The 13,605-nt window shown below is 43.9% G+C and overlaps 1 protein-coding gene across 3 annotated transcripts; it reads left to right on the top strand.

The window, feature by feature from the left end:
* The first annotated feature begins 6,435 nt into the window (after positions 1 to 6,435).
* On the top strand, positions 6,436 to 8,580 carry LOC147866336 (GDSL esterase/lipase At4g10955-like). Of its 3 annotated transcripts, none has more exons than XR_015529479.1 (3): positions 6,436 to 6,759; positions 6,861 to 8,009; positions 8,073 to 8,580. XR_015529479.1 is itself a non-coding variant. In XM_087316702.1 (2 exons), the coding sequence occupies exons 1-2, from the start codon at positions 6,662 to 6,664 to the stop codon at positions 7,840 to 7,842; spliced, it is 1,056 nt and encodes a 351-aa protein (XP_087172828.1). In that variant the 5' UTR covers positions 6,440 to 6,661; the 3' UTR covers positions 7,843 to 8,051. The 3 variants fall into 3 exon arrangements, 1 of the variants encoding a protein (XP_087172828.1); XR_015529478.1 differs by having other exon boundaries at positions 6,440 to 6,735; positions 8,073 to 8,578; XM_087316702.1 differs by lacking the exon at positions 8,073 to 8,580 and having other exon boundaries at positions 6,440 to 6,735; positions 6,861 to 8,051.
* Positions 8,581 to 13,605: the final 5,025 nt, after the last annotated feature.

Below are 13,605 nucleotides of genomic sequence, written 5' to 3'. Positions count from 1 at the left end.
ATCCATCCAAACAGTCTTGGGCATAGTGGCAAGCATGGACCTTGAGGTAGAGCAGTTGGACGTCAAGACGACATTCCTACACGGAGACCTCGAAGAAGAGATCTACATGCATCAACCGGAAGGATTTGAGAAGAAAGGGAAGGAGCACCTGGTGTGCCGGCTCAAGAAGAGCTTATACGGACTGAAGCAAGCTCCCCGGCAATGGTACCGAAAGTTTTACTCCTTCATGACCAATCAAGGGTAGCACAAGACGTAGGCGGATCACTGCATGTTTGTGAAGAAATTTGATGGAGGAGATTTCCAGATATTGCTCATGTATTTGGACGACATGTTGATCGTCGGACGAGACCAAGTCAAGATATGGATGTTGAAGAAGGCCCTCAACCAGACCTTCTCAATGAAAGATTTGGGTTCGGCAAGACAGATACTGGGGATTCACATAATCAGGAACCAGTCAAAGAAGCAATTATGGCTGTCACAGGAAAAGTACGTGACAAAGGTGCTTCAGCGGTTTAACATATCTGATGTGAAACCAGTCGGGTTGACACTCCCGACAAGCTGTAGACTATCCGGTAAGCAAAGCCCGAAGACAAAAGCAGAGAAGGCGGATATGATGAAGATTCCATATGCCTCTGTTGTCGGGAGCTTAACGTACACAATTGTGTGTACCCGACCGGATATCGGATACGCAATCGGAGTGGTGAGCCGGTTCATGAGCAATCCTGACAGAGAGCACTAGAACGCAGTGAAGTGGATACTCCGGTACTTGAAAGGCACCTCAAGTATGTGCCTCCGATTCGGCTCCGGTAAACCCCAACTTGACGATTTCACTGATTCGGATATGTCGGCTGATGCGGATACCAGCCGGTCAACATTCAGATATGTCATGACATATGCAAGGGGAGCTGTCTCGTTGCAGTCGAGGCTGCAGAAGACGGTTGCGTTGTCAACCACGGAGGTGGATTACATGGCAGCCATGGAAGCCGGCAAGGAAATATTATGGATGAAGGACTTCATCGGAGAGCTAGGGATCCGGCAAGAGGAATACCAGCTCTATTGTGACAGTCAAAGTGTCATCCACCTTGCGAAGAATGCGGTGTATCATTCCAGGATGAAGCACATTCAACGTAGGTACCACTGGATCCAGGAGCGAGTTGAAGGTCAAGAGTTCGTGCTTACGAAGATCCACACAGAGGAGAATGGGTTGGATATGCTGACCAAAGTGCTGACACCCGACAAGCTGGACGCATGCCGAAAGCGGATTGGATTGACGAGGCATCCCATGCCGGAGTGAAGGGGGAGTTTGTTAGGATTTCCGTCCCTCCGGATGGGATATGATGATTACCCGGCAAGGAAGGCCCGGTGAGAACCGGATGATGCAGGCTCGGTGAGGACCCCTCACCGGATGAAGGGACACATATGTAAATATGTTTCTGAGAGCCCATTGGGGTTATATTTGTAAATAGTCCTAAAGTCATATTAGTATAAATATGACCTAAGGCAAACACTTTAAGATATGTATGGTTGTTATTGTTGTTGTACTCGTTGTATAGAGAGAGCGACAGAGTGAGAGGGAGAGAGAGAGAGATTCAAAGCTATACTCTGTTGTAACCGCCACTGTACGAAGAAACAAAGCTCAAGGTCGTTGTCTCCGAGGCCCTGATTGTACCCCTTCTCTTCATAATGATAGTTCGGAGTCCGTGGGCTCCCGTGGTTTTTCCCTATTAGGGTTTTCCACGTAAACATCCTGTGTTATTTTCTTGTGTACTCTCCACTCCCCATTTCTGTGTGTTTTGATTCTTATAGAAGTGTTTTACTACTCGGTTGTGGCCGAGCGATATTCCATGCATTTCTTTACACTATTCACTTGTGCCATAAGTCGATATCCGACTCGACCTTTTGTCTATTTGTGAATAAAGCGGTGTCGACGTTGTTGGTGTCAAGGATAAACATCCTCCCATCCCGTCGCCCTTGTGCGATGATCTGGCCCTCTTCTTCGATGAAGCACCCGAGATGCGTGAATTGAACTTACATCCCATGATCGACAATTTGTCGGTTCTTTGTGATTTTTAGGACATGCAATACGTTCATGAGTTGGTTGCTCTAGTTTCTTCAAATATGAGAACCACTCTTCATGGCTCATCATATGGTTCGATGCCCCAAAGTCAACATACCACACTTCTTCCGTCTTGGAGGTGGTCTTCTTCATCCAGTTCACCCTGTGCTTCATCACAAAGGTTGGGCCTGATCCATTTCCGATCTTTCTTGTTTTAGATCCTTCTGATCCTTCGGCGTAGTGCAAGCGTTGCCGACTATTGGGAATTCGGTCCCTCCGGATGGGATCCGAATGAGAACTGGAGGAGCCAGATCAAACGAGCCAGATGAAGGAACCAGATCTGGAAGGGTTCCGAATGAGACCCAGAAACCGGATTGAGTGATTCCGGATGGATCCGGTGCAAACCGGATCCAAGGACATATGTGTAAATATATTTCATGGTGAGCCCATCGAGGCTATATTTGTAAATAGCGCCCAAATGTCATATAAGTATAAATATGACTTAGGGAAACTACACAGAGTGTGTACACAGAGAGAGTGAGAGATAGAGAGAGACACAAAACGAGTTTTCTGTAGTAACCGCCGGTTGGCGAAGACATAGAGCTCGCTACCTCTGAGTCTCACATTGTATTCCTCCCCTTATAGTGATAGTTAGAGTCTGTGGACTTCGTGGTTTTTACCATTTAGGGTTTTCCACGTAAACATCCTGTGTCTTTTAGTTGCTAGTTTGCTTTTCTTCCATTCGTTGTTTAAGACTCGGTTGTGGCCGAGTGCTATTTTCTGCACACTGACTCCCTTGTCTGGCCTTGCCAAATCTGGATTTGTCCGAATCGGTGCACTTCTTCTAGAACTCGCTCTCTCGGTGGCCTTTCTTGCCACAACACCAACATTCCGTTTCGGTTTTCGATTGCTAGTTCTCGGCATCGCCTTGACTCCCCCTGCTTGTGAGGGTCCGAAACTATGGTCGACACTATCTCCATGCCTCCGATTCTGCTTTTGTCGGCCACCACTGTTGCGTGTCAATCCACCTCGTCCTCCACGCCCACAGGGATGATCCGCCTCCATGTACAACATACGGTTGTCCAACCATTAACATCGATTGCAAGTCGAAGAAGGATGGTAGCTTCTCCTGGATGCAAATTGTCATACGGATAGGCCTGTACCTTTGCCCTAAACCACCGAGGCAGATCTGGACCATCTCGTCTTCGTCCACTATCACGTTGATGGACCCCAACGCATCGTAGGTCTCCTTTATTTTGCATGCTTGATGTAGCCGAGCATTTGATCGTGCACACAGGACGCAAGGCAGTATAATACTCTGCTCGCTCCTTGCTCCCACGTCGGGAAGTCCTTGTGTGCCGGCTCCGGCGCTACTTCATTCGCTCCCTCGACATAGCTCCAATATCCGTGTCCGAGTAGGTACTGGTGCGTCGTGTATGACCAAGATGTGTAGTTATTTCTATCGAGCTTCTACATTGGTAACGAGCTAGCCATACCTCTGTCAATTCTTTCTTCGGCTTGTTCTTTTCCGGAAGTTAGGTTTTCTTGTCTAGTTAGCGCTTTTTGTCGTCAACTAAGGATTTTCAATCCTCGTGCTCTAATACCATGAGAAGAGTTACGTGCGGAAGCTTGTAGACAAAACCGACTTCACCGAATATCAACAGATAATATGTGTAGGTTTAATGGAAGCTACAAGGATACACACACAAAGATTTGGCTCTTGGCTTATTCCGCCGATCTGGATCTTGTTGAGCTTGCTTGCTCAATACACTTCATGCACTTCTCTAAGTTAGGTTTTATTACACAACCAAAATATCTAGATGCATTCTTACCAAATGCACTAAGGGTTTCCATTGGACAACTTAGAATATGATCTCACCAACTTGAGATTGAGAATGGTCGTAGTAATGGAGTCCCTAGAGAGGAAAGGATATGTAGAGTATGTCACATAGAAATAGAGGATGAGTACCACTTTACATGCAAGTGTCCAACTTACACCGAGATAAGGGCAAAATACCGAGACATACTTGGTACCTCCCCCAACCTCCCCAAACTATTAGATACTCTAGATATAAAGGAATTAGGTAGATATATCTTAGAGCTAAAACAATATAGAGAGAATATACTACAAAATGTTGACAATAACGTTTCTAATATTCACCAACATGTAACAGATGAAGTTTTTCAGGGACAAGGGGAGACAACGAATGTGGATACACCTGCACCACTCGACCTCTTCCTTGATGAAGCATAAAACCAAAGAAGAACCAAACGCCCTCGAATGCCGGGTTTCAAAGCAACTCGATGTGGTGCAGAAGCAATTAAGAAAATAAGGGAACGTGAGCTACACTGCCGGGAAGCCATGGTTGGGGTACCGTCTACATCGGGACCACAGGTCACACCCACACTAAAACCCTTTGACCTCCCATTTCTTTTCGAGAGGCTTGGATGGAAATGAAACTAGGCCTAGTACAAAGTCATTTCCTTTATCGAATATGTTACACCATAACATGTTTTGTACAAATAGTAGAACTCTTTTAGTTTAAGTTCTATTTTTATTTTTATTTGTATTTCGATGATTGTGTAGACACCCTATTTTATTGTACAACAGTTGTCTCATGGGCCAAATTTTGGCCTTAAAAGACGTTAATATATCTTTCTTTCTTTCTCGCACCAAATTTAATATTTTTATCTGACATTAATAAGGGGACCTCAGACTAATTATATTTTTATACAATAGATGTAAAAATATTTGTTTCTTTAAATAATAAATAACAAATAAATAAATAAATGGTTTTGTAATATTCTTGGGGTCATTTTTTTATTCTCGAATATTACGGATGTCGAATACCACGAATATCATGCATGGGTCAATCTATGGTTACTAACATGTTGTAAGTGTGTATGCATGGACAAAGTTAGTAGGCGGCGTGTTTTGCATAAGAGTGGCAGGGTGGCACAAATTGTTTGTCTTCCTTTTGCATACTTGGCTGAATATAAAGGGGGCACTTACCTAAGGCTGAATATAAAGGGTGTCTTGGGTTCTAACTAATTAAGCCTCATGTCTCCTTTTGTCTTATATGCGTTCAATTATTCACCAGTCATCTCGTACATTGGGTTATGTATAACATCTATAACATTGTTCATTCTATGACCAAATACTATATAACATCAGTTGATAGCTCTAGGTGATCTTTTTCTCATGTTTGATTACACTTCCTGATGTTTATGGCCCAACCAAATTAGATTATTTCACTCTTTTCGAGTTTTGTTTATAGCAGGAGAGAAAAGTCCAAGACCAAAATGTTTGTACGTGTTGAGAGAGAGAGAGAAGAAGTCAATTAAACAACACCTATCAATATAAATAATAACGATAAAAATCCGTGGATGGCAATCTACACACATACCCATAATAATACATTACATATATTTAGTTGTACATGTATACATACATCAAATATGTATGCTCGAGATGAATGCCATCCACACACATACCCATAATAATAAATCACATATATTTAGTTGTACATGTATACATCAAATATGTATGCTCGAGATGAATTATGTTGACGATCATTTGCATAATATTATTCCACACATTATCTTGGTTAGAACTTAGGTCATAAAGTAACAAAAGGGAAGTGCAATTAAAGTTGATGAATGCTTGCACTTTATTATTAAGTGATATTATAAAATATATTGAGAGTGATTATTTAGATTATTTTTCATGTTTCATGGTCACTTTCCCTCTTTTGTGAAGTTGTAGGTTTTATGAAATACATACTTATGTGCATAGGTTAGTCCATCGTTTGACAAGGATGCCATTATCGTCGTATATGTAGGTTAGTTTTGATATTTTATCGCAATCGACTTTTGTTGTGAAAGCTGACTTTTTGGTGCAACTAAGCAAGTAAATCAAAATCAGAGAGGATATATGTGAAGACTATATTGTGGCAAAGGACTAGTCATACAAAACTGTGTGATTTCACTGTGCTTGGCATTCTCTATGCATAAAAGTGAAGCTAAAAGTTTTGATCTGGTCGGTATGACACATATTACCCCCATGCATATACACAAAAGGGAGGAGAGGATTGTGATATTCTGCCTCTATGTCTGCATATATATGTATATATATATATATATATAACATATGTATATATATCTCCGATAGAAGCTACCCCACATCTTATAACAATTGTTGAAAATGTGGACTTTCATTAAGGATGGAATCCTGACCTCCAAAACTATGAACGAATGGTAGACAATAGTCTGTTCATCAATTTCTTTTTCACATGCATTACAATTATTAATTCCAGTCTCTCTATACTATACAATAATCATGTAAATAGATTCCACTTTTCTAGACTTTCCATATATGTAATGAAAAATGATGGGCTTATTTACCAAAGCTTAAGATCTGATCTGCGATCGTCCACATTAGCAATCCTATTTTGGAGTGTACTGTCAAGATCTGACCAGGAGTCATTAAAGGGCGTCCAAGCAAGGCTTACACATAACACGCAGGATTCCAATCATCAAATTGTAGGTTCATCTCCGGGTTTCTGGTGCCCAAGTGTGTTTCGGCTCCTCCTCAAAACCTGGCTCATGGGGAAGGGTAGGAAAGGCTTTGACAAGCTCAAGGGCATCTCAACCACTGATTATAGCAACCCCCAGATGTGGTCAGTTGGTGATTAACTATACATGTATACATTCTTTGCTCAAAATTACGTAATTCAATGGATTGTGATTTTAGTGTTAACCACTCTCTGCCTCATACATGTTGTTGTTGATTATTGACGATTAGGGATCCAGAAAAACCTCACCGTCGAGCGGCCATCGCGTGCTTGGTGACAGGTGTGTACAGGGTCGAGAAGGACCGAAAGCACGGCATCCGGAAGCTCTTCCGGTCTCACGCGGACACCGCGGGGACTTCCATATGGTGGACACATTTCCAGTATGAGCTGGTTAAGGAGCTGTCCGACCCGCCCGAGACCCGCAGCAGTGCGGTGTTCGGGGCGGTGTACAGGAGCAGGCTAGCCTATGTGGCCAACGGGGCGCCGGCGGTGGTGATCGCGTTCCGGGGCACGATGATGCGGAAGGCGGATCTGAAGGCGGAACTGAGGATGTATGTGGGGAGGTTGGAGTCAGATCCATGGCTCCCGGTGGCGCTGGAGGCGGTGGAGAGGGCGGTGGAAGAGGTGGGATGGGAGAGGGTGTGTGTGGCGGGGCACTCCAAAGGGGCGGCGCTGGCGTTGATGGTAGGGCGGGCCATGGCGGAGAAGGGGAAGCCGATAGAGGCACATCTCTTCAATCCACCACACCCGCCGGCGGCGGCGGCTACGGCGGAGGAGGAGGAGGAGGAGGAGAAAGAGAGGAAGAGGTTGAGTTTGAAGTTGGAGCAGGGAGAAGGAGAAGGGAGGGCATGGCGGCCCAGGCTGTACGTAAACTCCCAGGATCCTGTGTCTTCTGCGTACATCGGATTCTACGAAGCGGAGCACTCTCTGCCGGCCAGGCTGCGGGAAGCGGTGGCGGCGCCGCCATCGATAGGGAAGAGCATTCAGAGGAAGCTGGGGCTAGATCTGCAGCCCCACCGCCTGTTCATCCCTCGAGCGCAGCTCTTCATACACAACCCTCACGCCGCCTCCCCTTACCACCACCTCCTCAAGCCTCACAAGCTGCTGCAATGGTGCGACCTCCATCTCCCCGATCTCAGGACTGTCGACGCCCGTCGCAGTCTCTGCAGCAGCAGCAGCAGCAGAGATGACCCACAGCTAGTCATAGTTTAATTAATGGTAATAATAAAAAAAACAAAGAGTCTTCCATATAGTAAGTAGCTCTTCCATTTCTATAGCCTTTCTCTCACACCTACTACTTACTCCATTATTCCTCTTGGTGGTGACTCTATTATTCCTCCTGGTGGCGCTCTTCTCTAGTTACTCTATTATTCCTCCTGGTGGTGCTCTTCTCTAGTTAGCAATAGTAAGTACTTACTATTATTTTTGTGATCACAAAAGAGAGAGTGCTCTTCTCTAGTTAGCAATAGTAAGTACTTACTATTATTTTTGTGATCACAAAAGAGAGAGAAACACACACACACACACACACATAGAGAGAGAGAGAGAGAGAGAGAGAGATGCCCATATAGATAAGGTTGCCCCATGGAGATAGAGGAGGTCATGGGTTCAACTCCTACATTCCACAGTGGCATCTAGTGAAATAAGAGTTATCTATGGAGTATGTAATAGAGAGGTGAGAAAATTGGGTTTCGAACCCAAGATCTAGTGCTAGTAGTGTATAATGATTTACCACTAGGGTAAGCTAATTACAATAAAATAAGAGAGAGAGAGAGAGAGATAGATAGATTGGTTAAACCACATTCCATTGTGGCATCTCTTAAAGTTTAGAGCATATGTATGGAGTAATAGAGATGTGAGAAAACTAGGGTTTGAACCCAAGATGTAGTGCTAGCAGAGGATATGTATGGACTAATAGAGATGTGAGTAAAATTGTGGTTTGAACTTTGAACCCAAGCTACAGTGTTTGAATGTAAAAAAAGTAGATATATGGTCTTGTGTTTCTTCCTAATTTTGTAAAATAGTAATTGTGTTATATGTTTGAATGTAAAGTAGATCTATAGTGTTTGTGTTTCTTCCTACTTTTGTAAAATAGTAATTGTGTTTATCGCGCAGAATGCCTAGGTCCAAATAGAGATCCACGAGTATATAAATTCTACGTTCAAGTAGAGATACTTGAGTATATAAATTCTAGCTCCATCTTAGGACTGTCGACGCCCATCGCAACATCTATAGCAGCAACAACAAAGATGACCAACAATTAGTAATAGTTTCATCAAAGAAAGAAAGAAGAAAAAGAGTCTTCCAGATTTAGTAGTTCAGTTCAGTCCAGATATAGTCCTCATGGTGGTGCTCATCTCTACTTACTATTATTATTTTTCTTCTTATTATTATGTATGATCAATGTTACTATTATTATTTTTCGTATATTATCATGTATGATCAATGATATGCCTAATGTTTTGAAAAAGAATAGCGTGTAGAAGCTAATACAATCAGACATAACCGGCTCTGTCGGACACCTGCTGACAATTAGGAATACACAGAGAATGTAGAGAGAGAGAGAGCGAGTTGAGTAGACAACCAAAACTTCTATAACAAAATAACACTTTCTACATGCAACTATGCTTAGTGAACACTTTTTATACAAGCCCTAAGGGCAAGTTGACACAAGTACTGACACGTACTTGAATGCTAATAAAGAGCATTTCACATGAACTCCCTATTTAAATATTCCTATTCCTATTAATAGGAGTATAGGCCAAAACGACCTACCGGCTTATTCGGCCGCTCTGGTATTCAACTTCTACAACCAATCCTCCTCAGCCAACTCGGTTATCAACTTCTTTAGCCGATTCAGCTAATGTTGAGCTTGTCTCTCAACATTCCCCCTCAAGCTCAACTTAAGGTCCTACTAGTTTCTCTACTCTAGTTGGTACTTCTCTTCGGCTTCTGCTGGTTGGTTGCCTTCTAGCTCGCGCTCCATGACCCGTCCAGTCCCATGGTCCTTGACCTGCTCGGTCAGCGTGTCTACTTCCAAGGTCCTCGACGGACTTCTCCTTGCCTCTACGAAATTGGCGGCCCTTGACCCATCGGCTCCTCCGTATCGACGCTGGCTTGAATTGCTACCTTATCTAATTGGCCTTCATATGATTTAGCTCGTCTGAATCACTCCTTACGACCGAATTAGCTGTCTTCGATTCATCTCCACTGTTAACCGAATCGGTTGTCTCCAATTCGTCTTCAGTCCGGTTATTGCCTATCTAAGCCCAAGGCTTCTCGGGTTTCTTCTTATCGGTTTTCCCCCTGTGTTCGACTGGCTCTGGCTCGCTCATACTGCTCCCCCTACAGTTAGCTAGTCTTGTCTTAGCGAATTTTTCTTCGAGTCGTTCTCTTGTCCAATTCGGCTTCCTTAGCCGATTTGACTGTCTCATCGAGTTTCCCCATGAATCTCCCCTTGACTCCGAGTCCTTTGATTATCACTCTCCTCCTCATGTTTGGCAAGTTGAGGCGTTGTAGACCAAGCATAACAGTGAATTGCCGCAAGTTGTTAAGTCCGAGAGGTTTGATGAAGATATTGGCCACCTGTTGATCAGTCGAAACATATTGTAGTTCCACTTCACGAGAGAGGACATGCTCGAGCACGAAGTGGTAATGCACTTCAAGGTGCTTTGTCTGAATGTGGAAGAAGGGGTTCTTAGCAAGTTGGATATTGTTGAGGTTGTCGCAGTAGATCACTGCCCGATTGACAACCTCCATCCGCAGATCCTTCAATAATCGCTTAAGCCATACAACGTCTCACATTGTGATTGCCTCTCCTTTATACTCGGTGTCATGCTCGACAGTGCCACTACCTGCTGCTTCTTTTTGCACCAGGAGACCATTGCACTCCCTAAGAAGAATGCATATCCAATGTTGATCGACGATCACCTGCACTTTTGGCCTAATCGACATATGTGTAGCCGACAAGTTGTTCGGCTATACTTGCACCTCCGCGTGGATGCCCAGTGTCACTACCCGAGGGAATCCGGACAGTCGTCTGTCCCCCAGGATGTACCTCATTATCATCTTGGCTCGATAGGCCTCCAAATAACTTGTTGCGTTCTCCCCCCCGAACTGGCCTATCATGCCGACAATAGACTTGATGGCCCTATCGAGGGTACTCGTACCCTCACGAGTGCTCACTAGCCGGTCGATGGCTACCGCAATGGCTTCGACGAGTTCGGATCGACGAGTTCGGATCCTCTCATCTTCCAACTCCTCTGCCACCTTGATTTACGTTGGGTTCACCAAATTAATGTCGTGTTGTCGCGCGTGCGGGTAGGAAACTAAGGCGGGACCACGGGGGACCTGGACCGAGGAGTGTGCGAAGATAGAAGGAAAAAGAGGAAGGAAAGAGAAAGAACGGTGGACGCCAGGTACCGGCAAGCACAACACTTGCCAGTTCAGACAGGGACTCGACAACACACCAAAGATAGACAGAGATTACACTTAGGAAGAATCGATTACCACCAAATAGAGACTACAACATGGATTGATACAAGAAAAATAGAGGTCGGTGCTCGTTTCCCAGTCCGACAACACTTCCTCCTCCCCAAAACGCGATACCTTTTAGTCTTTCTCTCGCACCTTTTATAGGCGGGCGAGGGAGAGTTGTCACATCCAGTTACATCATCTTTATTCTTTGTCCCTTCGGACAGAGATACGCATTGATTTGCTAACCTATTCAATTTAATCCGCCTACATCACACCGACCTATCCCTAACTATGTACAAAGTTAATCAATTAAATGTTGATCCGTGTAGCATTGGTTCACGCATTTGGACTCCCGATTCCTCCCATGGCCAGTTTTCTTCACGACACCGGGTTGTGAGTTCTAAGTATATGGACCATTGATGTATATGGTGTGATAGCACCGAACATGACCGCAAGGATTGTGATGAACACGAGGCGTTACGGCAGGATCTCATCTACTATGAAGGTAACCAAATCCATTCTATGGATTCCCGAAAGCCACTCCAACTGAACTTCCAAAAAGGTGGTATGAAGAAGGTGTTAGAGGAGGAGATGACAGTGAGAAGCATATATGCGGCAAACACGCGAATACAGGTAGGTGGCTCATACGAAGCAAATGCAACCTTCTGGCCAAAAGTGCTAGAAATCTTGGAGAAAACTAACTCTAATGAAATCCAGAGCACCACAGATGAACTTCGGGAAGTTACGGGATGGGAGTGCCCCATAGATAACAATAGTGTATATGCCTTATGTTAACTACATGAGGTGTATGTAGATGAGAAGCAACGATGCACGGCTAATGCGGCTGGACCATCAAGGAATCCGGAACACTAGAACTTTGGAGAGAAGGGAAAGGGAAGACAATTCCTACATTCAAACTCGCCTCGGACATTGAGCAATGGATGGACATAAAGAAGGTGTTCGAGGAGAGAATCGTTGATAGTCAGGTGGACTTTTCCCTCTGAGAATTTCTCGGAATCGCAAAGCTACGGAAGAGTCAAATGCTCGAAGGGTAAATGCGAGTACCATTCTAATGAACAACACGGAAGCGAAGGATGAAATTCCGATCACCCACTACATAAAGCCACACTAGGCACAAGCAACTACAAAGACTTTGGTCAGGATTGGAAGCCTCAAAGAGCCTATAGTTGCAATGATTGACCACAAATCAGAGATCAATGTGATGTACAAGGAATTCTACTGGAAGGGGAAGTGGCCTATAAACACGAGTCATGGATGGAAAATCCGGGTAGCCACAAAAGCCTCAAAAGATCTATTTGCGGTTTGATCGGATGTGACGGTGAAGATCGGAGATGTGGAGATTGACCAAAATTTCTTCTTGCAAGATGAGGTCTCACATTCTGTGAAGAAAGAACTCCAGAAGATACAGGATGAGCTAAAGTTTGCATCAATCATAAAAGAAAATGAAGAAATGATGGGGGTAGTTGAGGAAGTGTTATTTGGGAGCATGCTACAAAAGCTCGAAGAGATGGAGGGTACAAATGAGCAAGGAATCTGGATAGTTCTGGTGGAATCAGTTGAAGCATACAAGATCAATGCGGAAATGGGGCCGAATGTGCTCCAAAAAGAAGATGTGATGGTCTGCACGAAGTATAAGACCATGGAGTAAAAGGTGAAACTGGTCGCGGTTTACTTCATACACTACGTGAAATCGTATGAAATATCAGATTAAATAAGTATGATGAAAAAGGAGAAAAATGTTAAAACATTGTTACATCCATAGGGCAAGATTCAAACCTTGTACCTCCATGTTAATAATTCGAAGCCTTACTATTATACTAACTTATCATGAACGGTATAATCATAGATTTAGTATGTTTAAGACCTTATCCTCACAAACTTACTCATGCATGACTAGTGTGCATGAGTAGTATAGTTAGAAAAAAGCATCAAATCCATAGTTAGGAAAGAAAAAAACATAGATTGCTATGTGGTAAGATATACTTAGCCTCTCCCATCACTATATAAGGATAAGGGTAAACTTGTGAAGATAAATATGCGGAAGCTAAACACATCTCAACCGGCTTAGCTGGATAGCAACAGAAAACACAAAGTGTGGAATACATAGAGTAGGTGAGAGAGAGACAAAGAGAGAGCAAAACAATAACCTCAATTTCAAAAGCTCTGTAAAACTTTGTACATACAATGTGCTCTGTGAGCACTTTTATATAAGTCCTCAAAAGGACTGACAGAATGTTCTGTCCAGATGGGAAATGAAGGTGCATGCGGAATTATCGGCATAAGAGACGTGTGGTTGATGACATCAACCGGGTGCAAGTTGTTGTTGAAGGACGTACGACATGTTTCGAAGGTTCTGTTGAACCTGATATCAGCCGGTCAGCTAGATGATGAAGGCTACATGGGTAGCATCCGGAACGGAGTCATGAAGTTCTCCAAAGGGAGCCTGATCGTGACTCGAGCCCGGAAGATCAACACACA

The sequence above is a fragment of the Azolla caroliniana genome, unplaced genomic scaffold (genome assembly GCF_043228905.1).
Source record: "Azolla caroliniana isolate FFs.n. ecotype wild unplaced genomic scaffold, voAzoCaro1.0.p SCAF_3, whole genome shotgun sequence".
NCBI classification, from domain to species: domain Eukaryota; kingdom Viridiplantae; phylum Streptophyta; class Polypodiopsida; order Salviniales; family Salviniaceae; genus Azolla; species Azolla caroliniana.
This window is presented reverse-complemented; position numbering and strand designations above follow the sequence as displayed.